Source organism: Schistocerca piceifrons, chromosome 3 (assembly GCF_021461385.2).
Source record: "Schistocerca piceifrons isolate TAMUIC-IGC-003096 chromosome 3, iqSchPice1.1, whole genome shotgun sequence".
Lineage (NCBI taxonomy): Eukaryota > Metazoa > Arthropoda > Insecta > Orthoptera > Acrididae > Schistocerca > Schistocerca piceifrons.
Window position 1 is genome coordinate 583,066,080 of NC_060140.1, and position 21,474 is coordinate 583,087,553.

Below are 21,474 nucleotides of genomic sequence, written 5' to 3' on the forward strand. Positions count from 1 at the left end.
TGTCTCAGTTATATTGTCAAACAAAGGTGAACACATTGTACAAATAAAAAATGTAATGCACAAAACATGGCTGGTCCAGACTAATGGAAACACTTTAAGCATTTTCACAACAACTAAAGATCCACATAGCAAAGGATGACACAGAAGCTATACAACTCTGATTATGAAATTGTCCAAGTTGACATTACACTTCAATTACCTTACAAAATAGCTATTACCATTTTACACAGGATGAAAGTGAATCACTGAACCGTCAGAAATTTGTTTGAGGATTCCTACCACTTTAGACTATAACGACAATATAGGGAGACGCCTGCAACATAATGCATTGATATACATAAAATAATGGAAAGGCAATAACCCACCTACACAGAAACATCCATCAAAAAACAGCATTCACACTAGCTTACAAATACTATCATTTTTTCTAGGAGAACTACACAAATCCACACACTCGACCACTCAGACACCCAAATGTACACTCCCATGCACACAGCAAGACTGATTATTGATGCTCAATACAATAATCAATTGTCTTGCCGTGGCCACGGGAGTGTATGTATGGGTTTCAGTGTGGTTGTGTGTGTGAACATGTGTACTCCTGTTTCAAAAAGAGCTAGTGCTCGAAAGCTAGTGTGATGCTGTTTTCTGTTAGGTGTTTCTGTGCTCCACACTTCAAACCCTTATAGGTGTGGGGTTGCCCTTTCCTTATTTTACATACTGCTCCATCCAGGAATTTCCAATACTGTCATAACACTTTGTTACTTTGATCAATAATTCTATAATTCTTCTTCCACTGAGTAAAAGTATCAACTCTGGCATATGAATAGATACCTGAAAGTACCCAAAGATATAAAACTGAACATGACGAAAAACTGCTGCTATGCTTTTACACCATGGAGGATACAAATAATAAAGTTTTACACCTCACCACCCTTCCTGTGAGAACAATTTTAATTCTCATGACTGGTGATAGGTAAAAACTACCCTACAACTCCATAACAGAAATGCACACTGTAAACTATAAGAAGAGATTAGAGAAACTTCTCAGCAGTGCAACTGGATTATGGTCACTTTGTGGATAGAAGCACTACACCATTGCAGAACTGTACTATGAAATACTGTCATCAAAGTTTACTATCTAATGTAAGAGGTATACAGCACACATAGAAAAATTAACCGGCTTTTTCCAACCATGCCAATATATAAAATATATTTACTTATCAAATATGTTTTACATAACTTCATTTCAGCATCGCCAATTTCAATGCTTAATTATACTGAGATATATGAATCTGAATTTCTTTTGTCTAAGTAGTGTGTGAAAATGTTCAAGAATCAGATATTGCTTTGTTTTTGGGAAAAAAGAAATTGCTAACAATGCAGCTCTACTGACAAAAACAAGTGCATGAAAGATCTATCAGTCTCTCGTCTCTCTCTCAAATTGTGGAACAAACAGTTAACTTGAAAGATAAAGAGCATGAAGAATTGTACTCATCTCAATTTCAAATTTAATGAAAATTCTGTAGTTCAGCTCTACAACTGCTGTAGTTCAACTCTACAACTATACATATTATTTGGAATTTGCCATTGTTTTCTTTCATTAGTTTATCCACTCATAACTATTCACAATATGTTCAGAACAATACAAAAGCACATCTACATTTTCCTTTATGTAAACAATCACAAATTTTCAAACAACAAAATTAATGATTCCATACTAAATACACTATTTTTAATTTTACAGGTTATCTAACAATTATAAGCAGTACTGAAAACCTAAAAGATACTGGTTGAACTAAAGATATAAAGCAAGTCACCCACAATGCTAGGTCAAAGAAGAATTACCGGAAAGAAGGAAGGTATTGGTTAAGGATGAGCTTTGAAACCCACAGAAATCTGAAGAGTCAGAGAAGGTGGTGAGCAAGTCTTGGATGGGTGGAAACACCATAAATTAATCAAAAATCTGAGGTAAGAAAATGCAGGAAAAATGTTAGAGAGAGAAGAAAAATAAAATTTAATTTTGGAATTTAATCATCTTGCTTGCAGCTGTTATAATTTTATTTTACTATTATAATTTCAGCATTACGTCAATTTCAAGCACAAGATTTTGACATACAGGACTGCATTAGGCAATGCCAAAATTGCAATCGTAGCAATTGTAAACTAAAATTCTAATAACTGAAAGCAAAATAATGATATTAAAAAAAAAAAAAAAATCATAGTAGCTGTAGACCGATATTACAAGAAGGTAATAAAATTTTATTTATTCCATTCATCTCTGTCACTTTTAAGTGCTCAGGTTTTCAGATTATCTTTACATTTACAACTCATTTTCAATTTTCATTCTGTCCAGTTTTCTTGCTCTGGCATCCCGCATGTATTTTCCTGGTACCCATTTGTCTTACCAGAGACTTTAGGTCCAACCATTTCCCCTAGTCTCCAGAAAAAGGAGACCCAGGTGAAAAAAGCCAGCAATTTTATACAGCACCAGTTCTACACTGCTGACATTAAAAATGTTATACCACCAAGAAGTGTGAAAGTCAAACTTTTACTTATTGTGCATTTTATGGGTAGTACTCTTCGGCATTGGCACTTTACTTAGCTTGCATTTACTGTTGCTACCTTGGTCAGCAGAAAGTAACAAGTGTCTGGGGAGAAAGCACAGATGACTCCCATATATATATGAAAGGTCAAAGAATGGACCAGCAAAATTACAGACCACTATCCTTAACCTCAGTTTACTGCAGAATTCGACAGTGAATTTTCTCGACAGAGAAAAGCTTCTAACCACAAATCAAGTGAGACTTAGAACATATCATTCATGTGAAATGCAGCTTGCACTTTACTTGTATGACATCTGTGAACCATGGAAAGAAGGGCAATAGGCAGATTCCATTTTCCTAGAATTCTGTAAAGCACTTAACACAGTGCCATACTGTAGGTTGTAAATGAAGGTCCAAGCATAGACAATAGATCCTTAGATACGTGAGTGGCCTGGAGACTTTTTGAGTTACAGAACCCAGTCCTGGACAGCAACCACCAGAAAGGGGGGAAAAAAAGGTTTCATCTGGAAGGCCCCCGGGAAGATTGATAAGACCACTCTTGTTCTCTATGTAAATAAATGATCTGACTGACAGGGTCAGCAGCAATCTGGGAAAATTCTAGTAAGTGTAGATCATCTATAAGGACACCATGTACAAAACACCTGCACAAGCCATTCTGCAATACTGCTAGAGTGCTTGGGATTTCCACCAGATTGATTGAAGGTAGGCATCAACGCAATTCCAATGCATGCTGCTCCATTTGTTATTGGCAGATTCAATCAACATGCAAGAGTTACAGAAATGCTCCACAAACTGAAGTGGATATGCCTTGAGGCAGTTTTTTTGCAAAGCACTATTGGGAAACTCTGAAGAAATGGCATTTGGAACAGACTGCAGAACGATCCTACAGCTGCCTGCAACACACAACCCACATAAAGACAGTGAGGTCAAGATAAATCAGGGCTCATAAGGTACTATATAGGTAGCAGTTTCTCCTTCACTTAATTTGTGAATAGGAAAGGATATGAAATAACTTGCAGTTGTAAAATGTACCCTCCAATATGCACTATATGGCTACTTAGTGTGTATGTATGTAAATGTAGATGTACAGTGTAGAAAGAAAACCATGTGATGGTCATTTCATGCCAAATGGTTTTGAGATACTCACTTGACTATCATGTATTTTGATGAAATTTTGTGTGAATGTTCACACAAATTCCCAGTAAACTTTGGTAAAGTTTTACAATCACTATTTAATACTTGTGGAGATAAAGTCATTTATTTGACCCCAGAGTGTGCCTTTCAACAGTGAACGGTCGAGTTTTTGGTAAATTTGAGACATATCATCTCAGGCAATTTTTTCTTAAAAGAAACAAAACTATGCCATATTATACAACTTTTTGTGGTCTCTTAAACAAAATAATAATAAGACAGTGTCATGAGCAGTTTCCATAAGAATAATTTCAAGCAAAGTTGGAAAAAAGCCACTTGAAAAGAAAGTGAATTCTAGGTTTTTATATCTGCAGAAGTAACTACATAATAAACCAGACACTTTGTGTTAATAACTTACCAAAATAAGGTGTCAGACACCCTACTGCTTTTTAGTAGTTTACAAGTTGAGGACGAAGTTCAGTATTTTTTAAAACTGCCAAAAACTGGCATTTTTAGCCCACTTTTACGAAAAGGCATTTTCTGTGAACTCTTTTAAAGCATTTTCATTAGAAAGAACACATTACAAGTCAACTGTAATATTGGTTTTGCAATGTCAGCAAATAAGGCTCTAAAAAAATGTAACAAAATTCCAGTGCTCATCTGACATCTTTCATTCTGTTTTACAATTATTTAGTACTATCTGGAAATGTAATATAAAAAGTCCTGGTGAATAGCACATGAGCTGGAGTTGGAACAACAAGAAAAACAAAAACAGAAGGAATGTCCTTTGTCCCCACTCATCGTGATATATTTTTGCCAGTTGTTGTTCTGTTGTAAAAATGACATACCATCCAGTTTCTCTGCTGTAATAACTACAGAATCAAGCTAATTACAAGTTTCAAAATTTAACTGTGTGTTACCAAAGAACTGGAGATCTTGGTAATAAAACTGTTGCAGAATAGCTGCAACACAAACCCTGCAAACTACTATCAAGTTTTAGCTCATTACTGCATTGTTTATATCTAGCACAATATTTATGTTAATGATAATTTTGCATATATGTCTTTATTTTTAAATGCTATTGATATGCTAGTTCACTTCTGGTTTGATGTATAGCATATTCTGTGTTCACACAGTTCGCAGTTTATGTGGAACGTAAGCATACTGATGAAAAATTTTGTAAATGTTTTGCTATGCTCAATAGTGGCCAAACCACTGACAGTTTCTTTCAAAGTGAGGAAACCAACATCCCCCTCGCCATAGGGACCATGCCAAATAGTTGTGCAACAAGAGCCACAAATGAGTTTCTTGAGACAGGATCCCAAGCCTGATGAGAGTTTCTTCATACAGGATCCCAAACCTGATAAAGAGGACTTTTTACACAGGATTCCAAGCCTGATGATACACTTCTTTAAGTGACCCATTCCACATCTACAAGAGATCTCTCTTAGACACCTGCACTTGTGTTTGCTCCAAGCTACTTGAATTTTTTGAGATTTCATTAATTTGCTGCTGAATATCATGAGGAAAACTATGCTGATGGGCAGACTTTGTCCCTTATCATGCTGGAATAACTGCAATAATGCGCTGTTCAGTGCTTGCCACTCCTTGATGCCAATAAAATGAATTTGCTGGCTCATGTGGGTGCATGAAGCTTATTTAAGTGTCCTTCTGCTCAGAGGAAGTCTTGCAGGTGTTTCCAACACACCACCCTTTTTCATAAATGCATGCAGCATATTGCTATGGCTGGCGATCAGATGTTAATATACCTCCTCAACTAATTTCACTAATTATGGCCATAAAAGATAATACAACACTTGAAATTCTGTTGACCTGAATTATTGTTTCCTCAGTTCTCTTAACTCCTGCTACAATATGCCCCTGTTTAAACCTCTCTTCTTGTGATGCTTTATTTAGTTCAATTTCGTTTTTGCTGATGAAAGTGAATTTAACGTTATCAAATCTCGGTGGAGATGCAAAACCTATCTACAGGCATTAGACTGACAATGAAATAATATGACATTAATATTTGTACAATGCATGTTACTAACTGGCAGAGGAAGTCATACTAACTGGCAGTTGCAAATCTGCACTCACTGCTCATCACTTTGTTGTACCTTCAGTCACATTGCAAAGTGACTTACCATGACTTGCAGCTAAATAATTCCTAAAATTTCTTTTACAATTAGAACAAACTGATAAAATTTTTGAAACGTTTTCATTTGGTGTTGGAGCCATTAGTGAAATAATGGCTGCAGGATATCTGTGCAAACCATGTTTTTACATATTTGATCAGCTCTCTGATACGAAAAAAACCCATGCACTCTAAATATCATGTTCATTATAAATGTCATGTAGCAGACAGTCACTGACATTGCAGATACTCCAATTCCACATTCTGATTTTGGTGAAAATAGATGACAATTGAATGACTTGTTGCTTGACTATTTTCCCAGTGGAAACTTTGCACTGCATTCTGAATAATAAATGAATAATTTTTGGCAAAATCCATCATAATAATACGCTCATCTTTCTTTAGTTCACATTTAAAGGCACCGAAAAGCAAACTTTGATGTCTGGTGAAGTAATGATGACATGACAAACTCCAAAATTTTCCCCCTATTTTTTCAATAAATTCAGACACTGTCATTTGCTTCTTGTCCTGAGTGGTATGGGTCCAATGCCGATACACAATAATTGCACGTGACAGGCTCTATGAAAAGAGCTTGAAATTGCACAAACACAAAACTGCAGCATTCCAGCTGATATATCTGTTACACACCATTTTGGTCCAAGTTCACAAAATTTTGAAAACCCTATTTTTGGCCTATTTCAATTCCTGTAGCACACGTATATGTGTTTCCACTAAATTGTAAAGCAATAATATTTTTGGCATTTCTGTCTTTGTGTCCGAAAGTCTAATTGGCATACTATTCTTTTTCCAGGGCATTCTCTGCTGACTTCTTAATCTTCAAAAAATTTTGGCTTCTGCTACTGACTTCTGCTTATATTTGTCACCCATGTTGATTTTCTGGAAGTGCTACTATGTGCTTCTTTGCTTTAAGCTTTCCAACACTTTACTGTTCTTTCCTATAGTGCAAAAGATGTTTCTGATTCTCTGATTGTCTTGCTTACAGGTGTCGTGGTTAAAATTTGCAGCTGTTCCTTATGATTGGATTCCTGAATCCTGCCCTTCAGTACAGTCAGCAAATGTGCAGTCAGCACAATTTTCAAAATGCTTACTTTTACTGGCTTGAAGAATTTGATGATTTACACCCATAGCATCTGCAATTTGATTTCCAGTTGCACTCTGTGCCTTTTAAATTTTCTTCTTCACACACAATATTATGAAAATATTGTTACATTCCATCATGGATTTTACATTGTTTGCTTCTTCACACACAGATGTTTACTCCTGGTGATGACTGTTCATTTTATAGATGAAATACCATCTGATGATAAGTTACGGTTCAAATCTTCATCTAGTGAATTACCACTTCATTTGGTGAACAGTCCTCATCAGACAGTGATGATGAAGCTGAAAACTGCCTCCATATGTTTATTTAAAACAGCCTTGGAAGCTGGATAAAATTATCTGACTTGACTTAATGTTATGAATCAACTTCTTTATCAAAGACAAATTCAAAAATATGCAAAAAATCATCTTCACGAAAGTTGTTATACTATGCAACAATAAAAATGCAGATAGTTTGAACAAGGCTCCATAAGAATGAAGCAAACAGAAATATAGCCAATTGTTAATTATTGATATGGTATTTTCTATAAACTGTGTACCTTGTGACAACTTCTGTGTGAAATATTTTAATCATGCAAGGCACGGTTCAACACCTAGGGCTCATTGTTCAGGAAAAAATGTTTGTTCGAATAGAAACAAAAAAATGGAATTTATCAAGTGTGATTAACTCCCATTATTAGAGGCACAAAAAAGAGAATGCTATCCTTTTTACTGGATTCTTTATACCCTTCCCATTTCACAGAACTGAACACTTTACAGATATTTAAAATAAAAACAAAAGACTACTTACTTCACAGTTTGCAGAATTTTTCTAAGCCAAATTCACTTCCTATTGATAAGGATTTCTGTTTTTACTTTTCCCAAACATTACTAAATAATTGTAAAACATATTAAACTGTCAGATTTAATTTGAGTATCAGCAGAATACGGGTGTATTTTTGCTGCACAGGGACCTTTTCTTTGTTTTTATGCCATTATATGCTTGCACGGAGGGGGGGGGGGGAATCAAATTTTTTAAGTGGTTTCAAATAATGAAAATGGTTTTAAAGGGTTGCAGGAAACACTTTTGTGTAAAAGTGGGATAAAAATACCCATTTCTGATTTCTTTACAAAAATTTTCAATTTTGCCATCAAATTGTAAACTCCTGGAAAGAAGTAGGAGAATTAAATTGTATATTCTAAGGTCTCGTGCTGTAAAGTATTACACACATAGTTTCAATTTTATCCTACAATTACTTCTGAAGATATAAAAGACTTAACTTCACATTTTTTCCAAGCAGCAATTTTTTGGCTGACTTTACATCATAACACGTATGTAGAATGAAGCAGCGTGTGAAAATTTGTACTAAGGTTGGGAATCAAACCTGGGTCTCCTGTTTACTGGGGAGGAGCATTAGCCACTAAGCCCCCTTTTCCACAGCAGTTCACACAATTGCACGGTTTACCCTGGCATGCTTCCCTCCTTGATCCTGATTCTCACTGCCGCCCCACATTAGATACCATGGAGCTATTCCAGAACAGAGAGAGCATTGCAATTCAGTTCACGTATAAGGGGAGTAGTAAGTAAATTGGCTGTGAGAATTTGGATCGAGGAGGGAGGTGTGCCAGTTGTGCGAGCTGCTGTGCTAAGGTGACTTGGTGGCTTAATGACTTAACACACCTGCCTAGTAAGCAGGAGACCCAGGTTTGATTCCTGGCCTTCGTACAAATTTTCACTTGCTGCTTAAGACTGTATACATAAAAACATATCTGTATGATACCAGTAAAGTCTCTGAAACTGTGTCATTTCATTTGACTTCACATCAAACTATCTATATGAAAATTGTTCACAGTTTTTTTTATTATTTGAATAAAGAATGTGCGTAAGTTGTACATAATGGTCTAGTTTTGTTTCCCCCAAGGAAATATTGCCCAACATATTATGTTTCAAAGTTGTCAAAAACTCAGGGGTAAACTGTTGAAAGCTGCACTATGACAATATCTCTGCAAGTAAACTCTACCATTTAATTGGGAACATGCACATGTCTACACAAAATTTCATCAAAATCCGTGATGATCATAACGGAAATTTTTCCGAAATAAGACTATTTGGCATGCAATGGACCATAATTCAATTTGTCAGTGATTTGGTATATTGTGAAATTTAGTACACCGAGCTGACATCTCAGGCAGCAACAATGGCTCTAACACAACTGGGCTTTAAGTCAAACTGAATTTGGACATCAGATATGGATATGTCATTCAATGCTGTTTCAACTCCATGAAAGAATTCCTCAAATCATAGTGCCTGCCAAGTGGTGGCATACCTGTATCCTGGTAACCCATGACTAAATGTTTTCAGTAAGTGAGGTATCTGGTAAATGAGCTTGTCAGAATATCAGCCCAACACACTGTGTGTCAATGTAGGTCCAGTGCAGTGCAGAGAACATGGAGTCTCACTGAGAGACCTTGATTGCAGGACACGGTCACCAGCCCTAAAACATCATCAAAAATGTAATGGCTTTTATCCAATTAACTGGATAAGTGAACCAGAGATTAGTGTGTTGTGTACACAATGGCAGCCCCTACCATCAGTCCATGCCGGCCCTCATGACAATTACAAATGAAATCTGCAGATGTTCGTTCTCCCTGAGCCTCCACAAACAAATACTGTGATGCTGTATGCAGAAATGGGAATCATCTGAAATGATGACATGATGCAAGCTCCTATGTTAAACATCGTCACTGAGCGCACCACTCTTGACGCACCTCTTTTTAGTGTATCAATAGAAGCCTCAAAATTGGTTGTGCTGACAATCTGTGGTTCTCCAGGCATTCTCAAAACTTTCCATAGGGATACTTTTCTCGCTTGCAAATAACCACATTTCCTGATTCAAAGTACATGATATAGCCGTACCACCCTGCACGGCCAAGGGAACAATACAGCTGTCATCTCGGGCATTAGCTGTGTGGGGCACTTGAGATCCTGCATCATGTTGAGTACAGCCCTCCAGAATCCACAGAGTCTGTATTCACATGGCATTCTTAGGATTGCAAACAACATTAGCAGCAGTTCTTTCCTTACTTAGAGAATGTAGGCAGCATAACTCCTACTTCCTTTGTGCAGGTATTACATGCATGTAGTACACTTCATGCCATTTTGAAATTGGTTGCAAGCCATCTTCATAGTGTTGTAATTTTAATGGCCAACAGTGGGTTTTTAGTTTGGGTGGCACTAAGAATTTTAAGGGCCCACCAACATCTTCAGTTACCTTCATATTAACACTTTGGTGACCAAGCCCAAGTGCAACTCACGCCATGAAACTGTGCTCAAAAGACAAATGAAAGTGGCCCAGAGAACAGAGTTCCATGGTACAAAGAAACACAGCTGAGGAAAGGGAATACAGTATTAACCAGGCTACTGCAGATGCCAAAAGTTATCACATTCATCTCTTGGCACTTTTTGGTTGTTGGGGTGTTCTGGTCAGCAAGTTGCTCAAGGATTGAAGTGGGATTGCTGTAATTGCTGCAGTCGCATCTGAAATGTTCTGTTGCAGCTCTTTAAGACAATAAGTGTTGTTGCAATACATATTAGACTTGAGGATGCCTCACACAAAATAATTGCTCACTGACAGTTCAGTTGACCTGGATGGCCAGATTGACCACTGCTAACAATTCTGTCAGGCATGAAGACTGTGTAAACACCTGGCTGTACAGGCAGTTGCTAAATCCTGCTGGAAGTAACTGTAATTCTTTTCCTCCTCAGTTAATCCTGCCACAAATGGTTTCAAAATGTTGGCAATGTAATGTGCCGAAGCCAGCGTCTGATGAAAGAAGATGGGACCAATTATATGCTGTGCAGGCGTTGCATCCCAAACCCCAACCTTCTGATCCAGCAATGGTGTTTCGGGGAAGATATGCGGATTCTCTGCTGCCCAGTACCTGTGATTCTGTGAGTTGACATAGCTCCTCTCATCAGACATAAAGAACAGATCCATGTGCAAGCCATTCATGTTATCTCAGTGAACAACTGCTCACAAAACTGGAGGTGCTGAGAGTATCTGCTGGTTTTAATGCATGAACATCATTAACATTTGGTAGGTTGCATGTGAAGGTCCATGTGATATGCCAAGCTCTTGCGACAAGTGGCGGGCTGAATTGGTAGGACTCTGAAGCATTTTCTGGTGAACTGCAGCCACATTTTCTGGTGAGAAGGCACGTTTCGGAATGTTTTTTGACTTGTTCAAAACAGATCCTGTCTGAAGCAATTTTCACACTAGGCACTGCATGGCACACTTAGCTGGCACTTTTATACCATTAAACTTCTAAGCAACTTTCCATAATGAGCACCCACTGCTCCACTGTGAGTACCATCACCTCTTTTGCACTGCTCCACTCACACTGACACAGCCCGCACTATGCTCTGAACCGGTGTGGACCACATGGCAGGCATACACGTGGTGTGCACATCATGGGATGTTGTTATATGCGTAAATTCATGTCCAATCGTATCAACCCATCCAGGCCACTTTTATTTGCCCAACCCTGCATATCTCAGGTTGCAATGTTTCACAATGCACCAGCCAACTATCATTCCACAATGAGACTGGTGTATACAAGAGCAATGTATGGACATCTCACTACCTGCTCCTTAACAGGTGTTGCCCTCTGTTGTCAGTTTACAGCATTATTTTAATAGAAGTAGAAGTGAATGTAACAGCTACTGCCATGACTACTGAGCAATTGTATGCTTGCACTGTGGTGAGATTCTGTATGTACCCTTAAGGTTTTGATGTTTTCTGCAATTCTGCTACAAATATATCATCTCTTGGGTGAATAAGAAATTTTGGAAACTCTAGAGGAAAAACTGAATGATTCTCGACTGGCAGAAATATCTGAGTAGGAACAGTCTGAAGAAATTGGTGAAGGACTCTTCCAGAAAGGCACAACACTGTCTCAATAGTACCTAGTGCAACTATCAGCAGTAGGCTTGTATGAAGACACTTTCCTGATAAAATTCATGCAAGTGAGATGAAGCAGAAAACAACACTGCTTTGCAAGATTTGTACAAAGAAGATGAAACAATGTATTGCTGCAAGTAGGAAAGCAACAAGTTGGTGGGTCGATTTGGGGGAAGGTACCAAACAGTGAGGTCATTGGTCCCATCGGATTAGGGAAGGATAGGGAAGGAAGACAGGTGTGCCCTTTCAAATGAACCATCCTGGCATTTGCCTGAAGCGATTTAGGGCAATCATGGAAAACCTAAATCAGGATGGCCAGACGCGGGTTTGAACCGTCTTCCTCCCGAACGCAAGTCCGGTGTGCTAACCACTGCACCACCTGCTCAGTAGCAAGTTGGTACTGCCCTGACTGCAACATACTTCTCTGCACACTATAATGTTTCAGACTTCTCCATACAAAAGCCAATTACATGTGAAACTGTTTGAAAACTCAGCTCACACTTTTTTTCCTTTAAGGATAGTTACATTTTCTGTCAGCATTGTTGTAAAATTTGTTATCTGTCACAGAACTAAAATAAAAGTGAATGATAAACCTTGAGGCTTCATCTTTTTCAGAAAAAAGTTTGTCTTAAGATAATCCATGATTCCTACAGCTCACAATTTTTGAGCTAATGTGTTGCTTAGTGTATGTTTACAAACGTGATAAACACACATACATAACAGATGCACAAGTTCTTTTGCATTTTATAACAGCCAAAAGGGCAGTCATTCAATCTCCACTTTCTTTTACAATTGTTTCAGAATATCTCGGCCAAAACTGGTGGGTGGCTTAGAACATAACTGTGAAGACACAGTGCATTTACCTTAATACAAGTGCATATAATGATAAGGTGTTGCTAAGATCCATAGGCACATTCAATTAGGATATATAGGGACCTATTCTTTAGCTTCTCCCAGCGTAATTCATGATGAAAAAGTTCATGGTTGATGGACAGACGTCAGCATTCAACAGGTGCAGTTTTTGAGCTTAGCAACCACACTGCCGTCATAGCGCCCTTGATGATGTCAATATGGTCGCTTGCCATTATAGTGTGTCTGTTGGACATCAACGTCTGGCCCTTCACCCATGAGCTATTTTGTCAAAATTGTGACTGCTGCAGAATGGCCCCTTGTTTTATCCCAGAATGTGTTTATCAAGTATTCTATTTAACTTCTGTCACTGGTTTCTTCATGCATTTACTACCCTGTTCACACAAATAATTGATCCCAGAGCTGAATTTCCACATCAAATTACAACAGCTCATTTTTTAGCAAATATATATGATGCAGAATGTCTTTATCAGTCTGGACAGGCAATGAGAAGTCACACTTGAAAGAGGAGAGAAGTAAGAATGTCAGTTAGGAAGAAGACTGTAACCACCCACACTATTTTATTTCTCCTTAACTAGTTTCGGGCCTAGGCTCATTTCAGGACGGCAGGGACAATTTCTCACATGAATTTCATATTTTATGATGAGAAAAAATTTACTTTGTATATTAAGGCATGTCTCCAATCTAGCTCATAATTCAGCGTGTCACAAAACAATGATGCAGACCTCTAAATTACAACATAGAAAGCACATTTTGCTCAAGATAAAAAGTGAAATTTGTACAAGAAATCCTCACTCCCATCTAATTTTATGTCAAAATGTCAAAGCCAGTAATTAGTTTGAAGATTGAAGAAATAAATTTTTCATTAATGACAATATTATGAACAGGATAGATTGCTACTTACCATATAGTGCAGATGCTGAGTTACAGACAGGCACAACGAAAATACTGCCAAACAAGTAAGCTTTCAGTCAAAAGGCCTTCTTCTGAATTAGAAAAAACACACACACACACACACACACACACACACACACATGACCACTGTCTACAGCTACTGAAGTGCTTGTGTGTGTGTGTGTGTGTGTGTGTGTGTGTGTGTGTGTGTGTGTGTGTGTGTGTGTGTGTGTTTGCATTTTCGTGAACATGTTTGTTCGTGCGTTCATGTATATGTGTACATGTGTTTCTTAATTCAGAAGGAGATCTTTTGATCAAAAACTTACTTGTTTTGCAGTCTGCGACTCATCATTTCCACTATATGGTGAGCAGCAATTTATCTGTTTCATAGTATTGCCATTATACTAGATTTTCCATTGTTTAAATTTTTCATTAAAATATTGTGACTGGTTGCAGTTTTCTTCCTCACTGACATTTCTGGTAATAGCTGTGATATGCTCCAGCCCTCATGAATAAAATAACAAGAAAGATTGTTTTAACTCACCCACTAATTTCCTCGAACAGTGCTGTCCGCTCTTTGGGATTTTTCATTGCTATTGATTCCACAGCCCCTTGAAATACAAGAAAATTCTTGGCCTTTGCATTAATGCCTAGCTTTTCTAAATCAGCAAGATACACCTGGCTGCTAACAGACTGAAAAAGAGGTACAAGCTAAAAGAACTATTGAAACTGATAAAAGAAATGGTGACTTAATTAAAACATGCATTATCACAGTAAAAGTGGAAATCTCCATCACATTTTTAAATTTCTATTAAGTATGGCACAGTTATACAATTACGGTAGTAATGCATAGGCTAGAAACAATACAACTTTTTTTAAAAATCTTAATTTTGTCAATTAATACTGAATATTCTTTTGAACATTCTCTCACTATTGCATGCCCAAAACCCAAGCAGTTTCATACTGAGTAATTTATGAGCTCATATCACAATGTCTAGCAAAGTTTAATTTCAGTAAATGCACAGCATCTGAACACAATGGAAAGAGTAATACAGATTGGTTTTTGTTCTGATACTTTGATCCCATCGTTCTTCACCTAGCAAAAAGTGTTTTGTGGTAATAACTGTTTGAAGGTCTAGCAACCCTTCCCATAAAGTTCAAATAACTGAAAATTAATCAGCAGTGTTTTCAAATCCTTATGCTTCGCAAAAAAATTAACACACATATTTTAATACTTTCAAAAATTTAAGCATTTATATAAAACCACTGTCAAAGTTTTCATCTTCCAGCATTCACAAAAACTGGTTAAGGTTTTGCTGCTGAATACCCACTTCTCCCAACCATACAATATTCCTTGAAACTACAAGGACACATTATATTACAGCTTTAAGTGTCTTAAACAAAAACTGAAACAGTCTGCTGACCCCACAAATAAAATTGAAGAAGTGCAAATGATAATACAATGAGAGTATGAAAAGATTACATTTCTACTGTTTCCTCTTAAAATTATGTAACAAGTATTCATGAGAGCTGCTCAATTTCAGTAGGGCCAGCTTTCACATTAGTTCCATCTGACCATGGCTAATTCTCTCTCTCTCTCTCTCTCTCTCTCTCTCTCTCACACACACACACACACACACACACACACACACACACACACACACACGTCAAACACAAACTAGAAGAAGGACTGTGGGCATGTAGGAAGTGGACAAAGCAGCACAATTCTGGAGCAATATATTAATAGATTAGTAAAGTTAGAAGACTTTAAAATACAAACAATGTTTCAAAAACAACCACCGACAGTAAAGCATGAAGCACATGTACAGATTCTTTACGGAATTTGCCATAATTGTTGTCAATGACAATATCTATTTGAATTCTAGTAATGCATCCCACAAAGTTTAATGACTGAAAATTAATCAGCAGTGCTTTCAACTCCTTGTTCATGATGTGCACAGAGATAAAAGAATCTGGAATTAAAAAGCAACTAAAGTCAGTCAACAAAGGGAAGAACACTGGACATGATGTGTCACCTCTTAAATTCTCCACTGTTTATGTGAAAGCAATCACTGCATTTCTAGCAGCTGTTTATTGTAAAGTAGTGGAGCAATGTAGTGTCCAATGTGACTAGACAGGGGCACCAGTCATGCCATTTTTCATGAAGTTGAAGAGGGCAGATGTATAAAACTGCAGACAGGTATCGCTGCTATTACTGTGTTATGAAATTATGGAATGTGTTTTGTGCATCAGATGACTCTTTATGCTATGAATTACTTCTCTGCAGGGCTAACACCAATTTCAGATGAACCAGATATGCAAGCCCAGTTTGCTCTGTTCACGACACCAAAAAATTTCTAGACCGTGGGGATTGGGTCGACACCCTACATACCAACTTCAGGAAATGGCATCTAGTAAACTAAATATAATCTTACAAAATATCAGACCAGATAAGGCATTGGATGGAAGACATTTTCACCAGCAGTACTATGAAAACTGGATAGTCGAAAACTGTTGAATGTAAAAAAAAAAAAAAAAAAAAAAAAAAAGCTTACCACTTTCTGGTTAAAAATTACAAGGTGTGATTAGAAAGTTTTAAGAATGGGCTTGTAATTGTACAATGGTGGTACTTACATGCTAAAATAGTCCCCTTCTGACTGAACACACCGACTCTAAAGGTGTTTCCACTTTTGTAACATTCCTGGAATTTTTTTTCCTGAAGTGTGTTAAGGACGCTCTCCTTATTTGCCTGGATGTCTTCGATCGAGTCAAATGGATTCCATTCAGTGAAAATTTCAGTTTAGGAAACAGGTAGAAGTCCACCGGGGCTAAATCAGGGGATAGGGTGGTTGTGGAAGCACAGGTATTTTGAATTTGGTCAAAAATTCAATGATGGAGAAGGCATGATGAGCCGGAGCATTGCCATGGTGTAGCATCCAACTCCTGCCTTTCCACAATGCAGCCCCTTTCTTCCGCACCTTTTCACGTAAATGCTCAAGGACACATTTGTAGTATTCCTGGTTAATTGTCTGTCCTCCTACGGCAAATTCACGATGCATAATACCAGTAGAATCGAAAAAAAATCACCAACATTGTCTTCACCTTCGACCGACTTTATCGTGCTTTCTTCGGGCGTGGTGAACCTGGAGTGTTCCACTCTGAAGACTGCACTTTGGTTTCAGGATCATACCCATACACCCACCATTCGTCACCAGTAATTACCAATTTAATAAATCTGGGTCATTTTTAGTCCGATTAATCAGTTTTTGGCACACTTCAAGTCGGTATTATCTCTGGGCACTTGACAACATTTTTGGAATGAATTTTGTGGACACTTGACACATGTTCAGATCTTCAGTTAAAATTGCCTGAATTGCAGAGAAACTTAAAGTAAGTTCATCAACCACCTCCCTAATTGGAAGTCTACGATCAGAGCGCACTAAGTCGTGAACTTTCATAACATTTTCATTCATTTTTGAGGTGGAAGGATGGCCGGACCGTGGTTCATCTTCAAATGACTCGCGGCCATTTGTTGAACCAGACAAAACATTTGATTGGCTCATAGAATTATCTCCAAAAGCTATTTTTAATAGCTCGTAAGTCTCAGAAGCTGATTTCCCGGTTTTAAAACAAAATTTCACACAAACTCGTTGTTCCATTTTTATGTCAATTTTCACGTCGACAGAATCCGGCAACAAGCACTAACAGACCGGCACTCAACCGGCTGCCACAATGAACTGAATAAATGAAACACGGTTTCCTGTCAGAGGGCATTTAAGGACAAGGCAATGACTCTCTCCCCACCCACTGTGTACTTGCCTGCCAAACCAGTAAGCAGTAGTGGATCCATTCTTAAAACTTTCCAATCTCACCTCGTATTCTACATCCTACATGGAAGTCCTGCTTGTGTGTATGGCAAGTGACAATCTTGGCTGGGGTGATTGTTTCCCACAGAGACAAAGGAGAGGGAGGGAGTTCGGACACGCTCATGTGGAACATGTAGGGGATATGGCAAGCACACATACAGGGAAGCAAGTAGCATGGTATGGTGCACAACGAGGCTTTGCCGAGAAAATAACACACAGGGAAGTGTGGAGAATCTGGACAAAGAGAAAGAAATAAGGAAGGGAAGATAAAAGTAGGGCTAGTGTGTATTAGACAAGAATTGGGGAGCATGAGCATGACATGCACACAGTTAAATGGAGAGGGAAAAGGAAATGAGTGATCTGGAGGACAAAGACTAGCACAGACTGAAACCATAAGGGTTGAAGGAAATTCACACCAGTGCAATTCAGATACACCTGCTTGGTATGGGGAGGGGTGGTAGCTGTTCCCAGACAGTGTGAGTTGTGAAGTAGCTGCTAAAGTACACCACATTATGTTTCACAACTGCAAGGTCCAGTTAGTTCTTTATGACACTTTGGTAGTGTCCATTCCTACATATGAAGAGTTTCCTTTGAGGTCTGATCCACATAGAAATCTACACAGTGGTTTCAGTGATGATGTGGTTATACTGGTAACTGGTGGATGTTCAGCATTTGTTTTGTATCTGAGACTTGGGTAGATCTGCACCTACAGGGATTGGGGTTGGGAGCAGGAAAGCATACAGATGAACAAGGTCATTGTGTGGATTTGAGGTTGTAGAAAATTGCTTTGAAATGGGGTGCACAATGAAAATTACTTGTAAGGTTGGCGGAGAAGATGTTTCATTATACCCATCCTGTGTGGCTTTGAGGAGGATACTTATCTGTGGGCAGCCAGTAGGTGTGTGAATAATGTTACATGTGTGTGATGTCATGAGAGATCTGTTCCTGGATTATGACAAGATGGTAAACTTGGTTGTGAAAACTTCAGTAGAACCTTAAGCATACTGAGGAAAGGACTGCTTGTCAGTGCAGATGAGCTATCAGAGTGATGAAGGCTAACACCCAAGAAAGTGGCTTGGTGATATGAGGACAAAATGAAATGAATGGAGTAGGTGTTGAGATTATTAAGGGATGAAAATAAGGTGACTTCATATTGTGTTCATGTCATCGCTGAATCTGGACCAAGTGAGGGGTTTAGAATTCTGGATACTCAGAAATAATTCTTCCAGATTGCCTACAACAGGCTTCAATGGATGGTGCTTTCCGACACCCCATGCCACATACGGTTTGAAGAGCACAGTTAATAATGAACTCAGCATTTGAATTTTACTGCCAGCAATATTTTCAACACAACAAACCAACACTGTTAACAAGGATGGAGTTGCATTTCCAGACGTGATCAATGAGTAGAACAGTTACAGCACACTACATTTTCTGTGTATTATCATTACAAGTGAGAAAGAAAAATGATCGCTTATGAGCACTAGCATGGCCAACACAAAACCCTGACAAAAAGAATCATTAAAATATGTGCACAAACTGAGATTCATGCACAGTACATGGTTATTCGTAAGTACTGCCACCATTTCAGAACATGACTGTGTGAAAACTACAATATGTACAGAAAATGACACCTATCAATTTAGATTCATAAAACGTGCTGCGATGTAGTTGCAGAGTGCACCACTAGTGGGCAGGTGTCTCAGTACATGCACAGTCTGCAGTGTATTGCTGCAGTGAACTAGTTCGTACCTACTGATAGGCAACCCAGTGACCAGTGTTCCAAAGCAGGCTGCTGTCATTGCATCTTTCTGGTAGGTACAACAGCAGCGTCAATGAAATGAATGCACAATTCACATTTGCTGCATCACAAACAGTGTCTAGAGTTAAAAGAGTGGAGAGCTGCTCTATTTTTCGTATGTTTTGTTGTTTTCACATAGATGTCTGCTGAACCCCCCCCCCCCCCCCACACACACACAAAATCTATTAGAAGTATGTAAAAGAGCTATACTGTGGGGTACAAGACCCATCCCCATCCACAATCTTCAGTGAACCTGAAAACCTTCAAACTTCCAAAATTCAAACATTTGTACTACCTTGAGAGTCATTTGATTCAGACATCAGGTCATTTTGCCAACAGCTGTTAGACTGGTTTCCATAGCTGCAGCAGTTTCGCGCATATGCATGTTAGCAAAAAGGACGTTCATTGAATTCATTGAAAGTACACAACATTCAGTGTAAAAATGTTTTGCTCTATAGCACATTTTACATTTTTTCACTGTATCAAACCAGCCATCAACCATGAAAAAAAGCAGCAGGTTGTGAGGATGAGACAGATGAGAACTTAACGTGAGGCATGAAAGAGAAAAATTAAGCTAGTTGCCATTAAGTTGGTATAATGCCCCTAAAAGTGCAGTAGCTGTTCTCTGTGGCTCACGGTTGTTTTTCGAGGAGGGTAGGGCTCATAATTTAGTTTCAGGTGGGCAAGTAAGTTTAAAAATTAATACAATCTTTCTTATTAATTTGTTAACATAACACTAATACTGAAAGATATAGTACTGTACAGCTAGCACCTAACATCCAACTACCCTTCATAAAACTGAGTATAGCAAGTAGCTGCCTTTCTCACCAGCTTACTACACGGATCTGGCACTGACAGGAAAACCATCCAATGCAAACACAGGCATGCAGGATCCTTCTCTCTACAGTCTCCAGTGGTCACTATGCTTCCCGGTAATGCAAGTCTCACCACACCAGGGGCACTGCTACTACATCACTGCCACCAGACATGTGTGTCTAAGTGCTGGCTATTTAAGTCACCACTTGGCTGATATATGCCAGATGGCACATTGGGAGTCGCGCCATGGCCAAGTGCTGTCTGTCAGGTCCCTCAATATGGAGCTCCCTTTGCTAAGTGCACCAGCAACTCTTCAGATGTCAACTCTGTGGCCAAATACTGACCATCCACTGTCCCCCAAAATGGAGTTCTCTTCGCCAAGCGCACTAGTCTCTCCAGATTGACATTCACCCGCTTCCGAACACTGAGGACCACATCGTTGGCCACATGTCAAACTGCTAGGCTGTCACTGAGTGCCTCATCAGCACCTTTTGTGGGATGTCAGCTCCAATGTCATCTCCGAGCTATAACCTCACAGGACACCACTATCGACTGCGCCCACAACCAAAGACCGAGGAGCACATCATAGGCCGCATATCAAACTGCCTGGCCTTAGCCAAGCGTCTCCTCTGCCTCTCTTCGTGACCTCACCTCTGTCCCCATCTGTAAGCTCTCTGCCTTCCGGAACTTCATCTTAGCACTGTTTGCAGCCACCTACAACCACTCTAAGTGCATTCTAGTGTACAGTGACAGACTCTAAGCCTGCATCAAGTTGCTCAACTAGAGACAACTGTTATGTTTGCTCATTGTGCACTGTTATCCACCAAGAGACTACTGTTATGTTTGGCTTGATCAAGTTCATTTTATAGCTACTTGGGTTCATATCTAGGAGTGTGTCATTCCCACTCAGTCATGAATAAAAAAAATAAGATAGTATAATACTCAATGAAATATCCAAAAATAAGACAGCTCTCTCTCTCTCTCTCTCTCTCTCTCTCTCTCTCACACACACACACACACACACACACACTCTTCAATATACTATAACAATCAAAAGATAGCATGGGATAGAACCAATCATTTCAATATCAGCTAAAACCTGTGTCCTAATAGATTACCTCACAAAATTTTGAAACCCCTGTTACACTCATGCAATCACATCCTGAAATGTGGTACATTCACAAGTAAATGCAGTACTGCTCTTCTGTCATAAAATAAAATACAAACAACTAAATATGGCATACTGCCCTGTGGTACATCATAAGCAATGCACACTGGTGAGTTGTCTCAATGGAGGAGAAGCATACACATTAGGGGACTGTGTTCAATAGGA

At 38.6% G+C, this 21,474-nt stretch overlaps 1 protein-coding gene across 2 annotated transcripts in view; it reads right to left on the reverse strand.

The window, feature by feature from the left end:
* Window positions 1–21,474, reverse strand: part of LOC124789370 (structural maintenance of chromosomes protein 1A) — a 168,005-nt gene that overhangs the window by 131,039 nt on the left and 15,492 nt on the right. For both annotated transcript variants that reach the window (XM_047256697.1, XM_047256696.1), the window contains exon 4: window positions 14,203–14,351. In XM_047256697.1, the coding sequence (XP_047112653.1) occupies window positions 14,203–14,351 (149 nt within the window). The remainder of the gene's footprint in view (window positions 1–14,202; window positions 14,352–21,474) is intronic.